We start from the raw sequence: 21,528 nt of genomic DNA, 5'->3' as shown, positions 1-21,528 counted from the left end.
TTCCCCCAAATTATTCATCTTGCTTTAATCATTGCCTTGTCAAATGACTCCACCATTTCCCAGTCTCTTCTTGAAAACATCTACAAACATATCTGTCATTTCATTTCTCCTTCCCCACCATGTTGCTAGCCATTTAGGACCACTACCTATATAAAACCCTTTAATTGTCTACAGAATGTCTTATATAAACAATTTAGCACGCTCAAGTATTTTCTTCACAACCTGGTCCCTATCTACATATTTAGCCTTACTTTTAATCAGTACAGCCTCTGTGTAGCAGCCATGTGTACCTGATATAAATCAATAAAAATACAATTATATATTTAAACACCTTCATGTTTTCACTTTTGTTACCTTTGCCTGAAATTCTCCCCTCTTCCTGTCTTTTCCATGATACACTACTCATACTTTAAGTCTTAGTTCATGTGTCATTTCGTCTATGAAGCACCTCCTGAACCTTTCCAGCCCCCAGGTTGACTTACCCAACCTGTTCTGGGGATCTTGTGATATCCTTTACATATTTCTCTCATAGTATTTATGAAAAGCATTGTGTTTACATGGTTACATGTTTCTTTCCCCCTCTATTAAAATGTAAACATTTGGAGCCTTTGTTTACATGGTATGCCTTTTGCATAGCACAGTGCTTACCATATAATGGACAATCAATTAATGGCTTTTTAAAGGGTGAAGAGATTCTAACAGTCATTGGCTTTCCACACCTTTGCATAACAAAGCCGCCTGCTCAGCTCTCACTGAAAATAGGAAATGATTCCAAAGTAACATATGTTTAATGCACTTTAATAGTTATCATTCCACTTTTGATTCAAAATGGCAAACTGAGCATGCAGCCTGTACAGTATTGCTAAAATTATTAGCAATAAAGCATCAGCAGCAGAGCTATTTCTGCCAACTGCTGGAAGAGGAAGACCAGACATTTAAGTGCTGACTAATAAGCAGAGTGGAGCAACTGGCAGTCCAGGATGTGTATGGAGGGGCAGTAGACACAAAGGAAGCTAAACTACTAGGCAGAATTCTTTATAATCTGAGACTGGAGGAAGGAACATGTAAACAAAGGGGTGTGTAAAAGTGGGCTGGAAAACAGAGATAGTTCCTCCACCACCTTTAGAACCAGAAAACCATTTAATCCCCTAGAGAGAAAATGAGATTTTTTTTAATAAGTAAATAAACAGTTATAATACATGATAACTATTAAATGAAATTATCTGGGGATAACAAAGTCAAATGTTCAAAAGCATAGAAAATCATCAAAATGATAGATACATACAAAGTCCAGAGTTGAAGGTATTTGTGCTTTCAAATCAAAAGGGCCTACAAAATTTTCAGTTAGGTCCACACTTAAACACCTCATTTGGAAATGGTAAGACAACACGCATGAAATGAATATTTCAAGAATTTTTAAAAAGTTATCTACGAATGAAGAACAGATCAATATCAGACTTCCCATGAATAACACTGCTTCCTAGAATACAATTGAACAATTACTTCAGTGCTTGAAGGAAAATTAATTCTCACCCATGAATTCGTCCTCTAGTAAACCTATTACTCAAGTGTAAAGATAGAATAAACTCAGAAAGCTTACCTCGTGAACATGATTTTTCAGGAATTTGGGTGAAGAGTATCATAAAGAAAATACGTAGGATCTAACAAAGCTTGAATCTAACTCAGGGGGGTGCAGAGCAGGGAAGATGGATGTGTAATAGGCCTGGAGAGTCACCAATTTAGACAGGAGAGGATAGGGTACTGAGAGGGAAGTCTCCAGGGAAGAAGAGCCTAGCCTAAAAACAAAAACCCACATTTAAAATCATGGTCAAATCTAAAGAAAATGGTCTAAATTCAAACAGGAAAGCAGTGGGTTTCCAAAATACAAATAGAATAAGAATTGGAAATATACTTAGGATACACTTCTTAAAAAAGCCTTTTTCTTACGTTCAAGAATAAAAGAAAGGCAAACTCTAGTGGATAGGGGGAGGGGGATTTGGGGGGTAGGGGCTGTCAAAACAAAGTGTGATCCAAAAATAAACTCGAGTGAAATGATTTTGCTTTTACAGACCCTCTGAGATGTCTATATATAGACCACAGAAGAACTATAAAGAGACTAGGAACAGCTGGAGAAGGGTAAGACTTTTATTTTAAGTCTAATTTTACATTTTGATTTTTAAAATTCTGCATAAATTAATATGATTTTTTTTTATTTTAGGAAAGAAATAATACACACATATGTGTGTGTGTGTGTGTGTATATATATATATATATCTCACGTCTCCTCTCAAAATTTTTTTCCAAAAATTATTAGATGACTTACAAATAGGAACTTAGATTGTTAAAATGTAATTACTTATATTTGTCACATTCTATAAATCTTTAGTCACAGTCTAACATCAGAATGTGAGCACAAAGTTATCTTCTTGTAGAAAAAATGGCCCACAATTCCCTAAGGGAACACATCCTTTTGAGAATAAATTGCATTCACCATGTTGCATTATTACATTTATTTTAGGACTACAGGCTAAATCCATAAAAACTTATAATGATGTTTTTTTTTTTTTTTTCCCTTCCAGGCTTATGGGAAAAGAGTTAGTTTCACGATTACTCTAAGTCATTAGAAGCAATGTTAATTTACTACTATCTCAAGTCTTTTCATCTCTAATCTACATTGATTTTCTGTCCTGAACAGAAAGTGTGCATTTTTAATGCTTTAGCTGCAATACATTTTCTTTTGGGTAGTTTTTTTCCTGCAAAAAGTGAATAAAAGACTCAAAACAACTGCTTAAACATAGATTAATAATTTCCTAGACATGACTGAAAAGAGTACACAAATTTTTAGGGAGGTAACGTTACTAGAGTGAAAGAAGCAAATGAACTGGAAATAGGGCCCAGAACCTACTCCTCATTTATTGCTGTTGGTTATAGTCTCCATGGGGACCTGAGCTCCTTGAACACTTAAAATTCAAATCATGGCTGATTATCAGTACATAGTAAATTCCAAAAATGTAGAGTCTTTTTTTTTTTTGTCACACAAATTGAGTTTGTGACTATTTGCTTTTACAGACCCTCTGAAGAGTCTATACATTTCCCGAATCGCCGTAACAGAATGTTTTTACAAAATAGATCTTAGCTTTCTTTTCTGGTGCTCCAGGCACCTTGTGGCCCTCAAGACTTGCCCAGGATGACATGGGGATCCTTTCCTTTTAGTATACTGGCTCAAGGAAAAGCAAAATCAAGGAAGTCAATGCAGGTGTTGATTTGTCTGAAGCTGTCTCATTACTGTCTCTGTATGCCGTGCCCTCCCTCCATGGAGAGAAGGATGTGTGTCAATTCACAAAGCAATACTCACTGACAAGCACATATTAATACTTTAAAAAAATAACTGTAGAAAAAAACAAACAAGAAACCAAAAAAGCGCGGCCCAAATTGAGGAACAAAAGTTTAGTGCTCAGCAACAATCTGAAATCATCCATCTAAAACCTTAATATGCAAACTAAAAGTAGTATTCAATTCTTCATTATTTTGGAAGAATGAGTAGGGGTCTAATGACAGTCTAATAGTTCATTATTTTTAAAACCCAATGAATGAAGATTCATGAACACTGGCTTTTCTTTCTAACCATCACAGCCCTGCTCCCTGAAATTAGCTTTAATCACGTTATTTTAATCTCTTGATTTTTCGGTAACAAAACAGGAAACCAATCCCAATTTTTCCCACTCATTTAATTTTGGATTAGCTATTGTAGTTTTTCATGGAAAAACTCTTCAATAGGTACAATAATATACATACATACATACATATTTTTGGTATATAATATGGGTGTTTTTTCGGTTACATAGAAACAAACTCTCCCATCAGTTATTGGAAGCTCTTTGCAAATAAATGTGGAAAGAGATACTTTTGTTCTTAATTAATATATATATAATATATTATACATAATTATATATATTGTATATAATTATATATAATATATAATTTAATATATATTAGATGTAAATTATGTTATATATGCATATGTACATATGCATACATATGAATTACCATTATTAAAACGCTGATTGCCATAATAAAATTTGTTTTAAATACCATTCTAATTCACTATTTCTGGAACTTAAGGATTCCCTATGATATTGTTCTTCTGCAAAAATATCCATCGCTAAAGGTTTTGTGTTCTTAATTCTTGAGAAATAAGGTCATTTCCTCACTAAATACAGAGCTAAAAACATAATCCTTGATATAGGGATGGCAGAGCACAATTTAAAATCTAAATGATCTTCAAACTGCAAATGCCATGATGGATTTTGGATTTGCCAATAACTTAACAAAACCTGTTTTCATTTATTTGTCAGATAAATTGTGGCCCTCTGAGCTGTGCACCTAAAAGACAGTTCAGTACAATGGTTAAGAGAAGGGGTTTGGTTAACAGCATGGGTCCACATCCTGACTCTGCTATTTCCTAGTCATACCAGTTTGAACAAAAATTTTATAAAGTTAATGTGAGTTCTGTAGGATTTGTAGAGGAAGGAATCTAGTAGAATCTGTGGATAGTAATGGAAGTGGTAAGAAAAAAAGAAACATGATTCTTATAAATATTACTGTGATTTTGGTATGCCGTCCTCTTCTCTGTTTTTATGAAATCTGAGTAATGGATGTTTAGCTATTTTGAATCTATTTCTAGTTTTGGGATGAGTTTCATCGACCAAGCCAGTGGTTCCAAGCTCTATAAATTATTCTTTTTTCTTTCAAAAATAACTTGGTTAAATAGAGAGAAACAAAGCAAGGGAGGGAGGGAAGGAAGGAAGGAGAAGGAAAAAAAGGAAAGAAGGAAGGAAGAAAGGAAGGAAAGAAGGAAGGGAGGGAGGAAGGAATGGAGGGAGGGGAAAAAAAATTGAGAGTTATGGCAACATGTCTTGTGGCAATATCTCCAAACAAATTGCTATGCCTTCACCAGGTAGGAACCTACACACTCCTCAGATTATTTTAGACAGTTTAAAGCAGTGCAACTCATTAACATTTTTGGTCATTAACTAATAACCACTGGATATCTTAAATCATGTTCTGCTTGCCAGTGTCTTTAGCCCAAATGAAGATGCATTTGGCAATTCCATTTATGACATAAGCTAATTCTTTCATGGGAGCCATTTGTATGTATTTATGTATGAATTATTCCACCAGAATTAATCTGGCCTTTTCTTTGGGACTCTCGATGCTATAGAGAATTATACAGTACAGACGATTTCTATGGATTCTTGCTTCAGATTTCCTTTGCTTGGAATTGAAAGCAGCTATTTAATTTTACTTCAACATATTATATTCTTTGAAATGACAGAGGCCCACAAAGGGTATTAACGAGTTCTTGTCCTAATTAACTGTTTTAAATTTAAAATATTTTCTTCTTTGCTCTTATGAAATAGAAGACTAGTAGAGGAAAAAAAAACTCATTACCAGTGCTATTTAAATTTTATTGGTTGCTACTGTGCTCAGTGTTTCAGAGGATGTCCACATGCTTTTTTTTGAGGGGGGGTAGTTTTCAATTAAACAATAAAATGTCCCATCAATAAACTGAAACTCTTTACAAATAGCAAATGTGGAAAGGGATACTTTTTCCTTAGATTCTATTTCAGGGCATCTGCCTTTTTCTTTTAGCAAAATTAGCCCTAAGGATAATGAAGACATCATCACACTTTTCAAAATGAAATTTAAAGCAATAGAGGATATCACGAAGGGAAAGGGAGTTAATTTTAATAAGAGAAAAGTAATAAAAATCAAAATGAAATTGATATTTAAAGGGTAAATACCTTTACTATGTGACCCAAATATAAAAATTGTTATGATAAACACCTCTATGGAAAAAAAATGAACAAACACAAAATGACAGTCCCTCGAAAAGGAAATAGAAATGGTTAATGAATATATGAAAAAGCCCAACTCAGTAAAATAAGAAATGCAATAAAAAATGACACTTTTTCTCCTAGTAGATTAAAAAATATGAGAACAGATAATATTCAGGGTTAGCAAGAGTGCAGAGAAATACACTCTGCTGTACACTGGTGGGAGGATAATTCAATAAAATGATTTTGGATCAGTAATTATCAATTATATAACAAAAACCTTAAAATTGTTCATATTATTTAGTTATATCTAGGTATTTCTCCTAAGGACTGAAATCAGAAATGAAGATGAGGGTATTTTTTTATGGAGATGATTATAGGGAAATATGTATCATAAAAACATGAAAATAGTATAATGTATAATAATATATAATATACCATAAGATACAGCATATATTATGTTTCACAGTATAATATACAATAATAGTGTAAAAGGTTAAATGAACAATGAAATAGCCATATGAATTCCAAAATTGATGTCACATTACATAAAAAAAATACACGAGATGTAGCATAATCTGATACATTTCAGTTGCACATACGTGAAGGAAATGTGCAAAAATATCAATAATAAGTTTCACTTGTGAAATTATGAAAGTGCTTATCTCTATTTTTATACTAAATTGTTTTCTATTTCAATATAAAATGACAAATATAGAAATCATAAAGGCTTACATTTTTAGGGGAGAGGAAAAGAAATTTCATTGTTAATATTTAAGTCTCCAGAGAGCCTATGGAAATTTCTTAACTGCAGCAGTACAGTGTTGTTAGTTGCAGCTTGTCTGATAACTGGAGGAAGTTATAAGATCTTCCAGTTACCAGGAAGATTCCTGCTAAACTCAGATCCTTCATTGACCAGAATTTCTGTCATCTATGATTCCATTCAAGTTTCTTTTAATTAAAATTCCTTTTATCAGACTTCCCTGGTGATGCAGTGGTTAAGAATCCTCCTGCCAATGCAGGGGACATGGGTTCGAGCCCTGGTCCAGGAAGATCCCACATGCCACGGAGCAACGAAACCCATGCGCTGCAACTACTGAGCCTGCACTCTAGAGACTGCATGCCACAACTACTGAGCCCGCACGCCACAACTGCGGAAGCCCAGGTGCCTAGAGCCCATGCTCCACAACCACAACAAGAGAAGCCACCACAGTGAGAAGCCTGTGCACTGCAACGAAGAGGAGCCCCCACTCGCCGCAAGTAGAGAAAGCTCGCGTGCAGCAACGAAGACCCAATGCAGCCAAAAAATAAAATTTCTTTTATCATCTTTAGGCAAACAAAATTTTTGACTCCATTTTTATGGCAAATTCTCTATTTTCCTGAATCAACTTTTGACCTTCAACATGACATCATGCCACTAGATCCCATGAATTTGGTATACAGAAATGGTTTGTTATACAGAAATTACAGAGAAATAGATAACTAGAACAGAAATTGAGTGGTACTGTAACACAAACCTAAAACACACAGCATTAATTTTGAGACAAGGTGGCAGCTGGAGACCAGAAGGGCAGTGAGAAGAATCAGTGAAAACAGGAAAAACAGTAAAGAAATTGTTTTTGAGGACTGGAGAAAAGAGGACTCACAATAATTATTATTGGAACAATAAGCTTAACTATTGCCTGAAATAATTTTGAAGATAGAAAATATACCTATAAACTTGTGGATCTGGCTAAAGGGATATCCAAGCAAACAGTTGACAGTGTTATTTGTAATCTTTTAGCCATACATAACATGGTATTATAAGAGAGATGAGCTAAAGAAAGAACAATTCAGTTTTCAAGTAGAATTTAGAAGATATATTGCTAACTCAAGACTTTCTGGGTTGGAAAATAAAAGTTTCACATTTACAGCATCTCCAGCTGGCAAAAGATTTTCCAAGTTAAGACACTGTTTCAAGAAAAAGAACAGATTAAGGATTCTGTCTGCAAGACAAGATCAAATCAAAGATGTAGCGCTAAGACACAGTGTTAAGACCTCAGAAAGATTTCAGAGATCCTCTCAATTATATAAAAGTTCTACATCTTAAGTGTGTCCCACAGTATCCTAACTCTTATGTAACACTAGAGACAGTGTCCTGTCTTGAAAACACAGGACACTGTCTCTAGTGGGTATGTATTTTATTGAAGAGGATTGATAGGGACAGAATAAAGGGACAAAGTAGGTGATTAAACAGTTAATCCCACTAGGGGATTGTAAGTAGAGAAAAGTAGAGAAAAAAAGTATGGGAGACCCCCATAAGTTAATGATCATTCAAGAAAGCAGGTTTGCTTAACCACAAAACCATGGAGGCTTGTTTAGCAACAAAACCATGCAACAGAAGCATGAGACATGCCCCCAAACAATAAACAATGATGGCATGAGACCCACATCCTGCTCAAGGAGCTTAGTAGATTAATGATTCCTAGGACACACTCCTCTGCACACACTAAAAACAAAAATATAAAGAAAAGGTCACATTATACTAAAACGTGAGATGATTTACCATTTTTAGCATATGTTGCCACCTTTTTTGCTCATTTCCATTGCACCATCGACAGTCCTGGCTTGACCAGGTAGGGACAAGAAAACTCCCCCACACAACATGGAGGAGGTGCTGATGATAGAAGCTTGCCATCTACTCAAGAATGAGGAAGAAGGTGGTCTTCTCTCCCTACCCACTTTTCCTTTGATTATAAAACTGTAGCCCAGTAAGTTCGTGGCATGGCACCCTCTCGCCCGCTTGCTTGTAAGCTTCACAAGTCTCCCATTCTAATAAATCACTTCTTATCTATCAATTTGCCTCTCGCTGAATTCTTTCTGCACTGAGGCATAAAGAACCAGAGCTCCACAGAGCCGCCCCCCTGCCCCACATAGGATGCCACCTAGTGGTTTCGGGATGGAATTATAATTTGGTACACAGAAATATCACACAAAAAAATTTAAGAGTTGTAGCAGCTTAAAATAAAAGTGGCGGAAAGAGTTCAACCAATAGCTTACAACACCATGCTCTATTTTAAATTGCCTATCAGGCTATTTCTAGTATATACAGTTCAGTATTATTTTCAAATGATAATAAGCATAAAATTATTATAGCTAACATTTACTGAGCACTTTTTAAATACCAAGCATTGTGCCGAGATCATTTATAGAATATCCCACTTACTCCTCAAAAAAAAAAAAAAAAAAAAAAAACCAAAAACAAACACAAAAAACCTTTTAAACTGTTCAAACATTTTGATCCACGCCTAGATTTTCATTCCAGGAACTTTATCACAAAAAAGAGATGACATATTTATATGGTGATACTCAGAGCAACACTATTTATTAGAATAAAATCATGGAGAAGCCTCAAAGTCTAATGAAAGAGGAAAGTTAAATTGAGAATCTTTCACATGATGGCTTATAATATATCAATTGAAGCATATGAGTCACTATAACTATTGCTTTCATTTTTAATGTAAAAAATCTAAGGATTGGTCAGGTTATGCTGTCCAAAGTCACACAGAAATTGGTAGATGAAAGATTTCAACCCTGGAATTATGACTTCAGAAAACCCACTCCCAAGCACTGTACCACCTTCCTTATATTGGATCAAATTACAATTTATAAAAGAAAGTAAACACTACTATCATATCTTATCATTGAGAAACTTCACTCTGCAACAGAACACATCCTACTTGTAATCTTGTGAAAAGTATTACAAGATTTACCGGGAAACACACCCTTAGAGGTGACATACACTCATTTCTGGGTATGTTCCCAGAGGAGAAGACTATGGGCTTCTGACTCAGCCTTAGCCAGACAGTGGATATCTTGATCCCAGCTGCCACCACATTGCCTGTTTCAGTGCCAATGAGCTTTATCTGGGTCCCAGATGACAGAGAGTGAACAGGTCATAGGAGGGCATCTTTTATGTTAAGGAGGCTTTCGTGAAACCCGAGAAGGCCTGCTGGTTTGTGTTGAATAAGGCAGATATTTAGCTACACTGTCTTATATAAATGCCTTTACCAAACTTTTGCTTTATAATTTAAAATAAATGCCTATAGATTTTTGCTTTGTCAAAAACAGAAGAAATAGAAAAAAATGATGACACTAAAAAAATCTACATTAATGAAGAGCTATAGCTGAGATCTGAGGCACATACAAGAGTAAAAGATCTTGTTATGGTTCCCATAGCAACTGCAACACAGTTGCATTTCACTTTTATGTTAAGTACGTTTAACTTGAGTGGGAATGCAAAATACTTCCTCTGAGCCAAAAAGAGAATTATGGAGAACACAGAGACCATGTTCCAGACTATTCTGGCTTTCAAGTATGTCAAATATTAACCCTAATATGTATTAACATTTTCCCATCAATACTATATGTTCATTTGTATTGATTTTAAACTACCTTTATTCAATTTATAAAATATAATTATCTAAAATGGGAAGAAGTCCCATTAAAATCTGTTAAATCAGAAACCATGACTTTACAATTCATACATATAGGGGCACTGTCCTGCTTGTAATTATAAGAGAATATTGGCTGAAAGTACAATCTATGAAAATACAATCTGATTCCATTCACTGCCAAGTGTTTTAAGCTTGACATTTTTAATTACTGTAGATATAATCTGAAACTATATAAACAAACACATGGTGCTTTAAGCAAAGGATATACATAAAAATTTTCAAGACATTTGTAGTTTGCATATTTTTCTCTATTTCAATAATGAAAAGCAGGGAGGGTACTTACTCCTGTTATGTAACGAGGTCTATATTGAATAGTTCCAAATAAACCAAGAATGACGATAATAATATGTACAAAATTTGCCAGGATAGGTGCCCACTGATATCCAAGGAAGTCAAATATTTGCCTCTCCAGCACACAAACCTAGAAGAGCAAAACAGGATATATAGATAAGCACAGTGATGAGAGAAAATAAAGGATCACACCGACATTATAATTAGCAATTGTAACTGTGTTACCATATCTGGCATTTGTCTTTAACAGTGAGAAAGACATTTTTAGGTCTATTTCAAAGGAAGACTATGGAAGCCGTGGATCCAGAGACAGGTACAATCCTTTCAGGGATGATTTTATGGAGGCATCAAGTAGTATTCGCAGGATGTCATCTGTGCAGTCACAGGATAAATTATATTGTCATATGCATTGTCAAACACTTGAAGTCATCAACCAGCAAGTTCGGGAAATGACGTCCACACCAAGGGCTTGTTGTTAGGATCTGCTCAAATGTCACTGTATAAGTTGGGAATAGAGCAAAGGGGGTTGATGGAGAGGAAAAAGAATTCTTCGGCAAGTCAAGAGACCAGATTCTGGATGTCGACCTGCCACTAGGCAGCTGTAGTGCCCCAGGTAAGTCATTTCCTTCCTCTGGGAGTCTGATTTGATTACTCATTTGTAAAATGTAAGACTTTGACTAATGTCTAGGGTCCTTCTAACTTTAATAGTACTAGATTATAAATCAAATGTGACCTTAAAAAAAATCATATCCAGTTACCTATAGTAACCAGGAAAAAGAAGCGCCCTGAAAGAAACTTAAAACAATTTTTTATTTTAAAAAATAAAAATAAAGCATCACTGTTATAAAAACAAGAAACTTAAGGCATTTGAAATTCTTCCATATTCATCTGTGTTTACAAGTTTACAATTAAGTCATAGGTAAACAGTGGGGGAAGAAAAGCAAAACCAATCAAACAACCAACTCACCGACCAACCAAACAACACCCTGAGATTGGTCAGTAGTCCAGAAGTGCCACTTTATATTGACAAGTGAAACCTGAATAGCTGACAAGCCTCTCATCAGATCTAACAAAGCAAAAGGGAATGGTGTGAATTAAACGCAGCTTTATTTTTCCTGCCTGCCCTCAGGTGGAATGATAACAAACTGTCTGTTCCTAGTAAAACACTGTAAAAGGACCTGATGTTAAGCACGGAGATTCAACAATTGTTTTTCAATTAACTTTTAAAGGAAAATGATTTTAAAACCCCTAAGTCACTAACTATGCTTTATCACTCTGCTTTAATGATATTTCTTTTCAGAAGAACACACTAACTCTTCAAACAGACGGTTTGCTTTTAAATTAAATACCTGTAGCCTAGGTTTGAAGACTTCTTGAATGACCATTATTCCCACTGCAGTTCTTTAACTGACAGCACATTTTCTCATCAGGCATTGAAGGAGAAAATAAACTCATGACAACTGTTTGCATGACACCTCTATTTCCTAAGACACACCAGGTACCATGTTACGTTGTAACAGTAAGAGTCCAGCCTAAACGAATCTTAAGTTTCACTTAGTCCTGGCAGTGAATAAAAAAAAAAAAAAAGAGAGGATCTAGGTCCAGGTCTGTTCTATGCTACATATTCTAAATCCAAAATACCCACCAGAGTCCCAACAGTGGAATTCAATATTCTGATTGATTAACAAACAGACTGTCATGGAATATGCACATAACCCAAGCCTCATAAACTTTGAACTGTCTCCTGATGAAACATTCCTTCAATTGTTATCATGCAGTCAACACTCCTTATAAAGGAGGCCCATTTGTGATGTTAAGCAATATTACGTATGCCTTGTTGGAATTCATCAACATTACCAAAAGATAAGTGGTTGTTCTCAGCATTGCTAATTGTCTATATAAAAGCTCCCTCTAACACAGAACTCTGTTATCTTTATCCTATGAATAAACAGTAAGTACAAATGTAAAACAGCAGCAAGAAGAATTTAAACTCTATAAATTTTGAGCATCATAACTGTGGGGACACAGCAGGGAAAAGGTATAGAGGATAAGTGCATCAGTCAAACAGTGGGAAATCCCTCAATAAATGCTCCAATTATGGAAGAAAAGAGCAAGTACCATCGTTAATTATAACAAATATATAGAGAATAATATACTCACTAAGTCTGCAAGGCTAAAATGAAGTTGCATCAACATTTATCAGTCTTCTTTTATGACAGAACTAATGGTTTCGTCAAACATTACTTATGAGGTTATGCAGACTGAACAAGCTAATGTGCAGTTCTTCACTTATAGTATTTCTGCTTTTTCCTCCTCTTTTTGATGGGCTCCTTAGTCATCCTAAGTAGCTTTATCACAGGTTTTACTGTTTAGAGCTAGGGCTGAAGAATGGAAGATTTCAGTAAGTATAAAGGGAATTAACAATTTACAGAGTAGGTACAGTCTTTCCTAAGAACTCCTTCCAACAGGATGTATATTAACTATGAAATCACTAGGAGGTTGTGGAGTTAGAGGAAAGAGAATATTTTCTTTTTTAAATTAATTGAATTTTTAAAAATTAAAGTATAGTTGATTTACAATGTTGTGATAGTTTCAGGTATACAGCACGGTGATTCAGTTATACACACACACACACACACACACACACACACAACACACACACACACATACATATATATTCTTTTTCAGATTCTTTTCCCTTATAGGTTATTACAAAATAATGAGAATAATTCCCTGGCTATACCGTAGGTCCTTGTTGACTCTCTATTTTATATATAGTAGTGTGTCTATGTTAATCCCAACCTCCTAATTTATTCCCTCCCCTTTGATAACCATAAGTTTTTTTCTATGTCTGTGAGTCTCTTTCTGTTTTGTAAATAAGTTCATCTGTATCCTTTTTTTTTTTTTAGATTCCACATGTAAGTGATATCATATAATATTTGTCTTTCTCTGTCTGGCTTACTTCACTTAGTATGATAATCTCTATGTCCATCCATGTTGCTGGACAGTATTTCATTCAATTGGTATTCATTTCAAATGGCAGTATTTCATTCTTTTTTATGGCTGAGTACTATTTGTTAAAACACTTACTACATGCCAGACTTTCATACTATTCCTTGGTCATCGAATCTGCACAAAACCCAGAGAAGTAAATATTATTGTCTTATTTTTCAGACTAAGAAATCTAAGATGTAGTATGGCTATGTGATTTTCTTGCAGTCTCAGAAGTGGTAAGTGGTCCAACAGGAATGTAGGCGTATGTGCATGCCCTGTGCTGTGTCCTTGCTTTAGAACGCTTGCCACATCTAGTCCAAAAAAAGAAAGCTTTCACAGATTTTGCTGGAGGCATAGGCCGGGTACAGGATATATGCTACATTTTTACCTTATTTATTGTAGAATAGTATAGAGAATCTCTTTGATCATACTTGTCACCTCATAACATTATATCATCACTGGTCAAGGCAGAGTTCCTTTTCGTTTTGTTTTGTTTATTTTCTTATTTGACTCCAACAACCCATGCTCTCAATGTTATTCCCCTATCATCCACTGGACTCTAATATACTTATTTTATGCCCTTTGAAACACCTGACATACAAATAGATGCATATAGCCTTGAAAAACATTACTGCTGTTGTTTGTGTGTGTGGCATTTTCACATAAAAGGTCTTAGGGAATAAGTCTCTTTCATGCTTGTCTATTTTGCTAATTTTACATAAATTTTTTAAATGTTTTTTATTTATTTATTTTCTTATTAGTCATTCATTTTATACATATCAGTGTATACATGTCAATCTCAATTGCCTAATTCATCACACCACCCCCACCACCCCCACCTGCTTTCCCCCCTTGGTGTCCACACGTTTTTCCTCTACTTCTGTGTCTCAATTTCTGCTCTGCAAACCGGTTAATCTGTACCATTATCTAGGTTCCACATATATGCGTTAATATGCAATATTTGTTTTTCTCTTTCTGACTTACTTCACTCTGTATGACAGTCTCTACAAGCATCCACGTCTCTACAAATGACCCAATTTCGTTACTTTTTATGGCTGAGTAATATTCCCTTGTACATATGTACCACATCTTCTTTATCCATTCGTCTGTCAATGGGCATTTAGGTTGCTTCCATGACCTGGCTATTGTAAATAGTGCTGCAATGAACATTGGGGTGAATGTGTCTTTTTGAATAATGGTTTTCTCTGGGTACATGCCCAGTAGTGGGATTGCTGGGTCATATGGTAATTCTATTTTTAGTTCCTTAAGGAACTTCCATACTGTTCTCCATAGTGGCTGTATCAATTTACACTCCCAACAACACCCTCTCCAGCATTTATTGCTTGTACATTTTCCGATGATGCCCATTCTAACTGGTGTGACGTGATACCTCACTGTAGTTTTGATTTGCATTTCTCTAATAATTAGTGATGTTGAGCAGCTTTTCATGTGCTACTTGGCCATCTGTATGTCCTCTTTGGAGAGATGTCTATTTAGGTCTTCTGCCCAATTTTGGATTGGGCTGTTTGTTTTTTTAATATTGAGCTGCATGAGCTGTTTATATATTATGGAGATTAATCCTTTGTCCAATGATTCATTTGCAAATATTTTCTCCCATTCTGAGGGTTGTCTTTTGGTCTTGTTTATGGTTTCCTTTGCTGTGCAAAAGCTTTGAAGTTACATTAGGTGCCATTTGTTTATTTTTGTTTTTATTTCCATTACTCTTGGAGGTGGATCAAAAAATATCTTGCTGTGATTTATGTCAAAGAGTGTTCTTCCTAAGTTTTCCTCTAAGAGTTTGATAGTGCTCAGTCTTACATTTAGGTCTCTAATCCATTTTGAGTTTATTTTTGTGTATGGTGTTAGGGAGTGTTCTAATTTCATTCTTTTACATGTAGCTGTCCAGTTTTCCCAGCACCACTTATTGAAGAGACTGTCTTTTCTCCATTGTATATCCTTGCCTCCTTTGTCATAGATTAGTTGACCAGAGGTGTGTGGGTTTATCTCTGGGCTTTCTATCTTGTTCTGTTGATCGATAGTTCTGTTTTTGTGCCAGTACCATATTGTCTAGATTACTTTGTAGCTTTGTAGCTTTGTAGTATAGTCTGAAGTCCGGGAGTCTGATTCCTCCAGCTCTGTTTTTTTCCCTCAAGACTGCTTTGGCTATTCGGGGTCTTTTGTGTCTCCATACAAATTTTAACATTTTTTGTTCTAGCTCTGTAAAAAATGCCATTGGTAATTTGACAGGGATTGCATTGAATCTGTAGATTGCTTTGGGTAGTATAGTCATTTTCACAATATTGATTCTTCCAATCCAAGAACATGGTATATCTCTCCACCTGTTGGTATCATCTTTAATTACTTTCATCAGTGTCTTACAGTTTTCTGCATACAGGTCTTTTGTCTACCTAGGTAGGTTTATTCCTAGGTATTTTATTCTTTTCATTGCAGTGGTAACTGGGAGTGTTTCCTTAATTTCTCTTTCAGATTTTTCATCATTAGTGTATAGGAATGCAAGAGATTTCTGTGCATTAATTTTGTATCCTGCAACTTTACCAAATTCATTAATTAGCTCTAGTAGTTTTCTGGTGGCATCTTTAGGATTCTCTATGTATAGTATCATGTCATCTGCAAACAGTGATAGTTTTACTTCTTTTCCAATTTGTATTCCTTTTTCTTCTCTGATTGCTGTGGCTAGGACTTCCAAAACTATGTTGAATAACAGTGGTGAGAGTGGACATCCTTGTTTTGTTCCTGATCTTAGAGGAAATGGCGTCACTTTTTCACCATTTAGAATGATGTTTGCTGTGGGTTTGTTGTATATTGCCTTTATTATGTTGAAGTAGGTTCCCTCTATGCCCACTTTCTGGAGAGTTTTTATAATAAATGGGTGTTGAATTTTGTCAAAAGCTTTTTCTGCATTTATTGAGATGATCATATGGTTTTTCTTCTTCAATTTGTTAATATGGTGTATCACAATGATTGATTTGCATATATTGAAAAATCCTTACATCTCTGGGATAAATCCCACTTGATCATGCTGTATGATCCTTTTAATGTGCTGTTGGATTCTGTTTGCTAGTATTTTGTTGAGGATTTTTGCATCTATATTCAACAGTAATATTGTTCTGTAATTTTCTTTTTTTGTAGTATCTTTGTCTGGTTTTGGTATCAGGGTGATGGTGGCCTCATAGAATGAATTTCGGAGTTTTCCTTCTTCTGCAATGTTTTGGAAGAGTTTGAGAAGGATAGGTGTTAGCTCTTCTCTAAATGTTTGATAGAATTCACCTGTGAAGCCATCAGGTCCTGGACTTTTGTTTGGTGGAAGATTTTTAATCACAGTTTCAATTTCATTACTTGTGATTGGTCTGTTCATATTTTCTATTTCTTCCTGGTTCAGTCTTGGAAGATTATACCTTTCTAAGAATTTGTCCATTTCTTCCAGGTTGTCCATTTTATTGGCATACAGTTGCTTGTAGTAGTCTCTTAGGATCTTAGTATTTCTGTGGTGTCTGTTGTAACTTCTCCTTTTTCATTTCTAACTTTATTGATTTGAGTCCTCTCCCTCTTTTCCTTGATGAGTGTGGCTAAAGTTTTATCAATTTTGTTTATCTTCTCAAAGAACCTTCTTTTAGCTTTATTGATCTTTGCTATTGTTTTCTTTGTTTCTATTTCATTTATTTCTGCTCTGATTTTACGATTTCTTTCCTTCTGCTAACTTGGGTTTTGTTTGTTCTTCTTCCTCTACTTCCTTCAGGTGTAACGTTAGATTGTTTATTTGAGATTTCTGTTGTTTCTTGAGGTAGACTTGTATAGCTATAAACTTCCCTCATAGACTGTTTTTGCTACATCCCATAGGTTTTGGATCGTCGTGTTTTCATTGTCATTTGTCTCTAGGTATTTTTTGATTTCCTCTTTGATTTCTTCAGTGATCTCTTGGTTATTTAGTAACGTATTGTTTAGCCTCCTTGTATTTGTGTGTTTTATGTTTTTTCCCTGTAATTGATTTCTAATCTCATAGCGTTGTGGTCAGAAAAGATGCTTGATATGATTTCAATTTTCTTAAATTTACTGAGGCTTGATTTGTGACTCAAGATGTGATCTATCCTGGAGAATGTTCCATGCACACTTGAGAAGAAAGTATAATCTGAGGTTTTTGGATGGAATGTCCTATAAATATCAATTAAATCTATCTGGTCTATTGTGTCATTTAAAGCTTGTGTTTCCTTATTAATCTTCTGTTTGGATGATCTGTCCAGTGGTGTAAGTGAGGTGTTAACGTCTCCCACTATTATTGTGTTACTCTCGATTTTCTCTTTTAGAGCTGTTAGCAGTTGCCTTATGTATTGAGGTGCTCCTATGTTGGGTGCATATATATTTATAATTGTTATATCTTCATCTTGAATTGATCCCTTCATCATTACGTAGTGTCCTTCCTTGTCTCTTGTAACATTCTTTATTTTAAAGTCTATTTTATCTGATATGAGTATTGCTACTCCAGCTTTCTTTTGGTTTCCATTTGCATGGAATATCTTTTTCCATCCCCTCACTTTCAGTCTGTATGGGCCCTAAGTCTGAAGTGGGTCTCTTGTAGAAAACATATAGATGGGTCTTGTTTTTGTATCCATTCAACAAGCCTGTGTCTTTGGTTGGAGCATTTAATCCATTCACATTTAAGGTAGTTATCGATATGTATGTTCCTATGACCATTTTCTTAATTGTTTTGGGTTTGTTTTTGTAGGTCCTTTTCTTCTCTTGTTTCCCACTTAGAGAAGTTCCTTTAGCATTTGTTATAGAGCTAGCTTGGTGGTGCTGAGTTCTCTTAGGTTTTGCTTGTCTCTAAAGCTTTTGATTTCTCCATCAAATCTGAATGAAAACCTTGCCAGGTAGAGTAATCTTGGTTGTAGTTTCTTCCCTTTCATCACTTCATCATGTCACTCCCTTCTGGCTTGTAGAGTTTCTGCTGAGAAATCAGCTGTTAACCTTATGGGAGTTCCCTTGTATGTTATTCGTTGTTTTTCCCTTGCTGCTTTCAATAATTTTTCTTTGCCTTTAATTTTTGCCAATGTGATTACTATGTGTCTTGGCATGTTTCTCCTTGGGTTTATCCTGTATGGGACGCTCTGGGCTTCCTGGAGTTGGGTGGCTATTTCCTTTCCCATGTTAGGGAAATTTTCAACTATAATCTCTTCCAATATTTTCTCAGGTCCTTTCTCTCTCTCTCCTCCTTGTGGGACTCCTATAATGCGAAGGTTTTTGCATTTAATGTTGTCCGGGAGGTCCCTTAGGCGGTCTTCATTTCTTTTCATTCTTTTTTCTTTATTTTGTTCCGCAGCAGTGAAGTCCACCATTCTGTCTTCCAGGTCACTTATCCGTTCTTCTGCCTCAGTTATTCTGCTATTGACTCTTTCTGGTGTAGTTTTCATTTCAGTTAGTGTATTGTCCATCTCTCTCTTGTTTGTTCTTTAATTCTTCTAGGTATTTGTTCAACATTTCTTGCATCTTCTTGATCTTTGCCTCCATTCTTTTTCTGAGGTCCTGGATCACCTTCACTATCATTATTCTGAATTCTTTTTCTGGAAGATTGCCTATCTCCATTTCATTTAGTTTTTTTGCTGGGGTTTTATCTTGGTCCTTCATCTGGTACATAGCCCTCTGCCTTTTCATCTTGTCTATCTTTCTGTGAATGTGGTTTTTGTTCCACAGCCTGCAGGATTGTAGTTCTTCTTGCTTCTTTTGTCTAATTTTACTAAATTTTGGTTCTTGGTTGTTTGGCTTCTGCACAGTAGCCATTATAAATGCATAACTTCTTGCTTTCCACAAAGAATTCTGTACCCTTTCACTACTATTTTTATGAGGTTTTTTAAAAACATAAATAGTGGCTACTTTTTATCAACCATTTTAACTGTTATTTATGCATCTGAGATCATCACTTTATTCTTTTCTTTTAGACTCTTTTAGACTATTTTCTTTTAGACTATTAATGTGTTTGATTATACTGACAATTTTTGTCAGGTTCAATTATCATTTTTTTTCCTGTGGAAATCTTTTCTTGAAATGGAATATTATTTTTATCACATTTCCAGTTTGGGTCAAATACAATTTTATTTCAGAGTTTTGTATCTATAAACTGATGTATAATTCAATTTTCTTTTTCCTTCATTCTCTGACTCTGTTCTAAAGGTTGCACTGGCCTTTAAACCTAAGTAAGGCTCAATGTTTGTTTAGACCCTTAACAACCTTTGAAGAACAAACAGTTCTATTCTTTCCCCAAAAGCAACCTGTGTCAACTTAGGGAAACACATTTAGGTGCATAGATTTTCCTATATTGTTATGTAGGTGCCAGCATATAGGCATATATCTGGTGTGTGTTTGTGTGTGTGTGTGTGTGTATGTGTGTATACATCCTTTTCACATCATTTTATCTACATAAATGGGATTGCAATGTAAATATGACTTTTCACCTTACACTTCTTACTTAGTAATGTGTCGTGGAGGTTTGTCTACATTAGCACACCCTGCTTTCATAGATCTATCTCATTATACCCTTAAACATTCCATTTTAATAGATATTTTATTCTATTTTAATAGATATAGACTTTTAACACACACAGGTGCATTAAACAACCTTGTATATGTGTGTTGATATATCCACAGGCTATATCTCTAAAACTGGAAATGCTGGGTCAAATTCTAGTCATAAAATTTCAAATATTACAACAACTGTTATTAATTATTTTTTGGTATATATGTAGTACTGATAAGACATGAAAAATTACTTTTCTGTTTGCATTATTTTAAATGTGAATTCTAATAGAATTGTTAGTTCAGTCAAGTATGCTTAAGCTGAAAAGTTTTCAAAAACCTTTCTGATGCTTACAATTAAGTAAAATTTATCTTACTTTGAATGACAACAAATGTTCATAAAAGTACTGGTGCAACGACTTCATGATAAATAAATTAATTGACTTTTCAAACTGGAAGAGACTCATTCCACACCCATCAATTTACACCTGAGAAAACTGGGCCCCATTAAGTTAACAGTTTTTTAAACTAACCTTGACCTCTTAATAGGAGAATATTCAGTCTGAAATTTGTTTCGAATGTTTGCATGGCAAATAGAAATCTTCATATTTCTTTGGTAGCTACTGCCATTTAATTTTTTAGCAAGGAAATTGCATTTATGTGGATACACTAAAATATATTTTTTTAAACACCCAAATTGTACATTTACAGCTAGTTGTTTTTGATTGATGGGGTGTGGAATTGGTTTCCTTAAGATATTGCATTTTGTTAATAACCTCAAAGACTTCTTAATGAATGTCTCCCTCATATTAGCATAATTTTCTTATGTACTTAAAATTTAACATGTGAGTTATACAAATAATACAAAATAAAACTTATATATGACCTCTGAGAGAAAAAAAATAGGCTTTTTTGTATCATGGTAGATCATGAGTTCCTTGATTTTCAAAAAGTGTTGTTAAAGGCTAGAAACAACCAAATTAAATTGCTACTGCTAAACTGTAAATTGAAATTGCACTTATCTATGGGTACCCTTTTCTCCTCTCTGTACCCTCCCCCCTTTCAGTGTCTCCACTCCCCTTAAGGAACCTGAGGTTTCAGATCGGATCAAATCTCAAGTCTCTCAGAAAATAAACAAGGTAGACTCAGATTCAGATGTTACGTAGGTAGAATGCTCCCATTCAAAGTTCATTTGCAGCGTTAAAGACAAAAAGAAATGACAAAGTTGGTCAAAAGTTAGTAACATATAAATTGTGGAATTTCAGGAATCAATAAAAAAATGATTTGTATTTTAGTTGTTTGCAGGAGAAGATAACTTGTAAAATTACCTTTGTTTTAGCATAGGTACAACGGGAAGGTAACGGGAGGGAAAATCAAGATGAAAA

The 21,528-nt window shown here is 34.9% G+C and overlaps 1 protein-coding gene across 4 annotated transcripts in view; it reads right to left on the bottom strand.

The window, feature by feature from the left end:
- Nucleotides 1–21,528, bottom strand: part of NKAIN2 (sodium/potassium transporting ATPase interacting 2) — a 978,136-nt gene that overhangs the window by 507,445 nt on the left and 449,163 nt on the right. For all 4 annotated transcript variants that reach the window (XR_011376710.1, XR_011376711.1, XR_011376709.1 and 1 more), the window contains one exon: nucleotides 10,617–10,754. Coding sequence is in view for 1 of the 4 variants with exons in the window: in XM_070043515.1 (XP_069899616.1) it covers nucleotides 10,617–10,754 (138 nt within the window). In the remaining 3 variants the exon portion in view is untranslated. The remainder of the gene's footprint in view (nucleotides 1–10,616; nucleotides 10,755–21,528) is intronic.

This window comes from Globicephala melas, chromosome 14 (genome assembly GCF_963455315.2).
Source record: "Globicephala melas chromosome 14, mGloMel1.2, whole genome shotgun sequence".
In the NCBI taxonomy this organism is placed as follows: domain Eukaryota; kingdom Metazoa; phylum Chordata; class Mammalia; order Artiodactyla; family Delphinidae; genus Globicephala; species Globicephala melas.
This window is presented reverse-complemented; position numbering and strand designations above follow the sequence as displayed.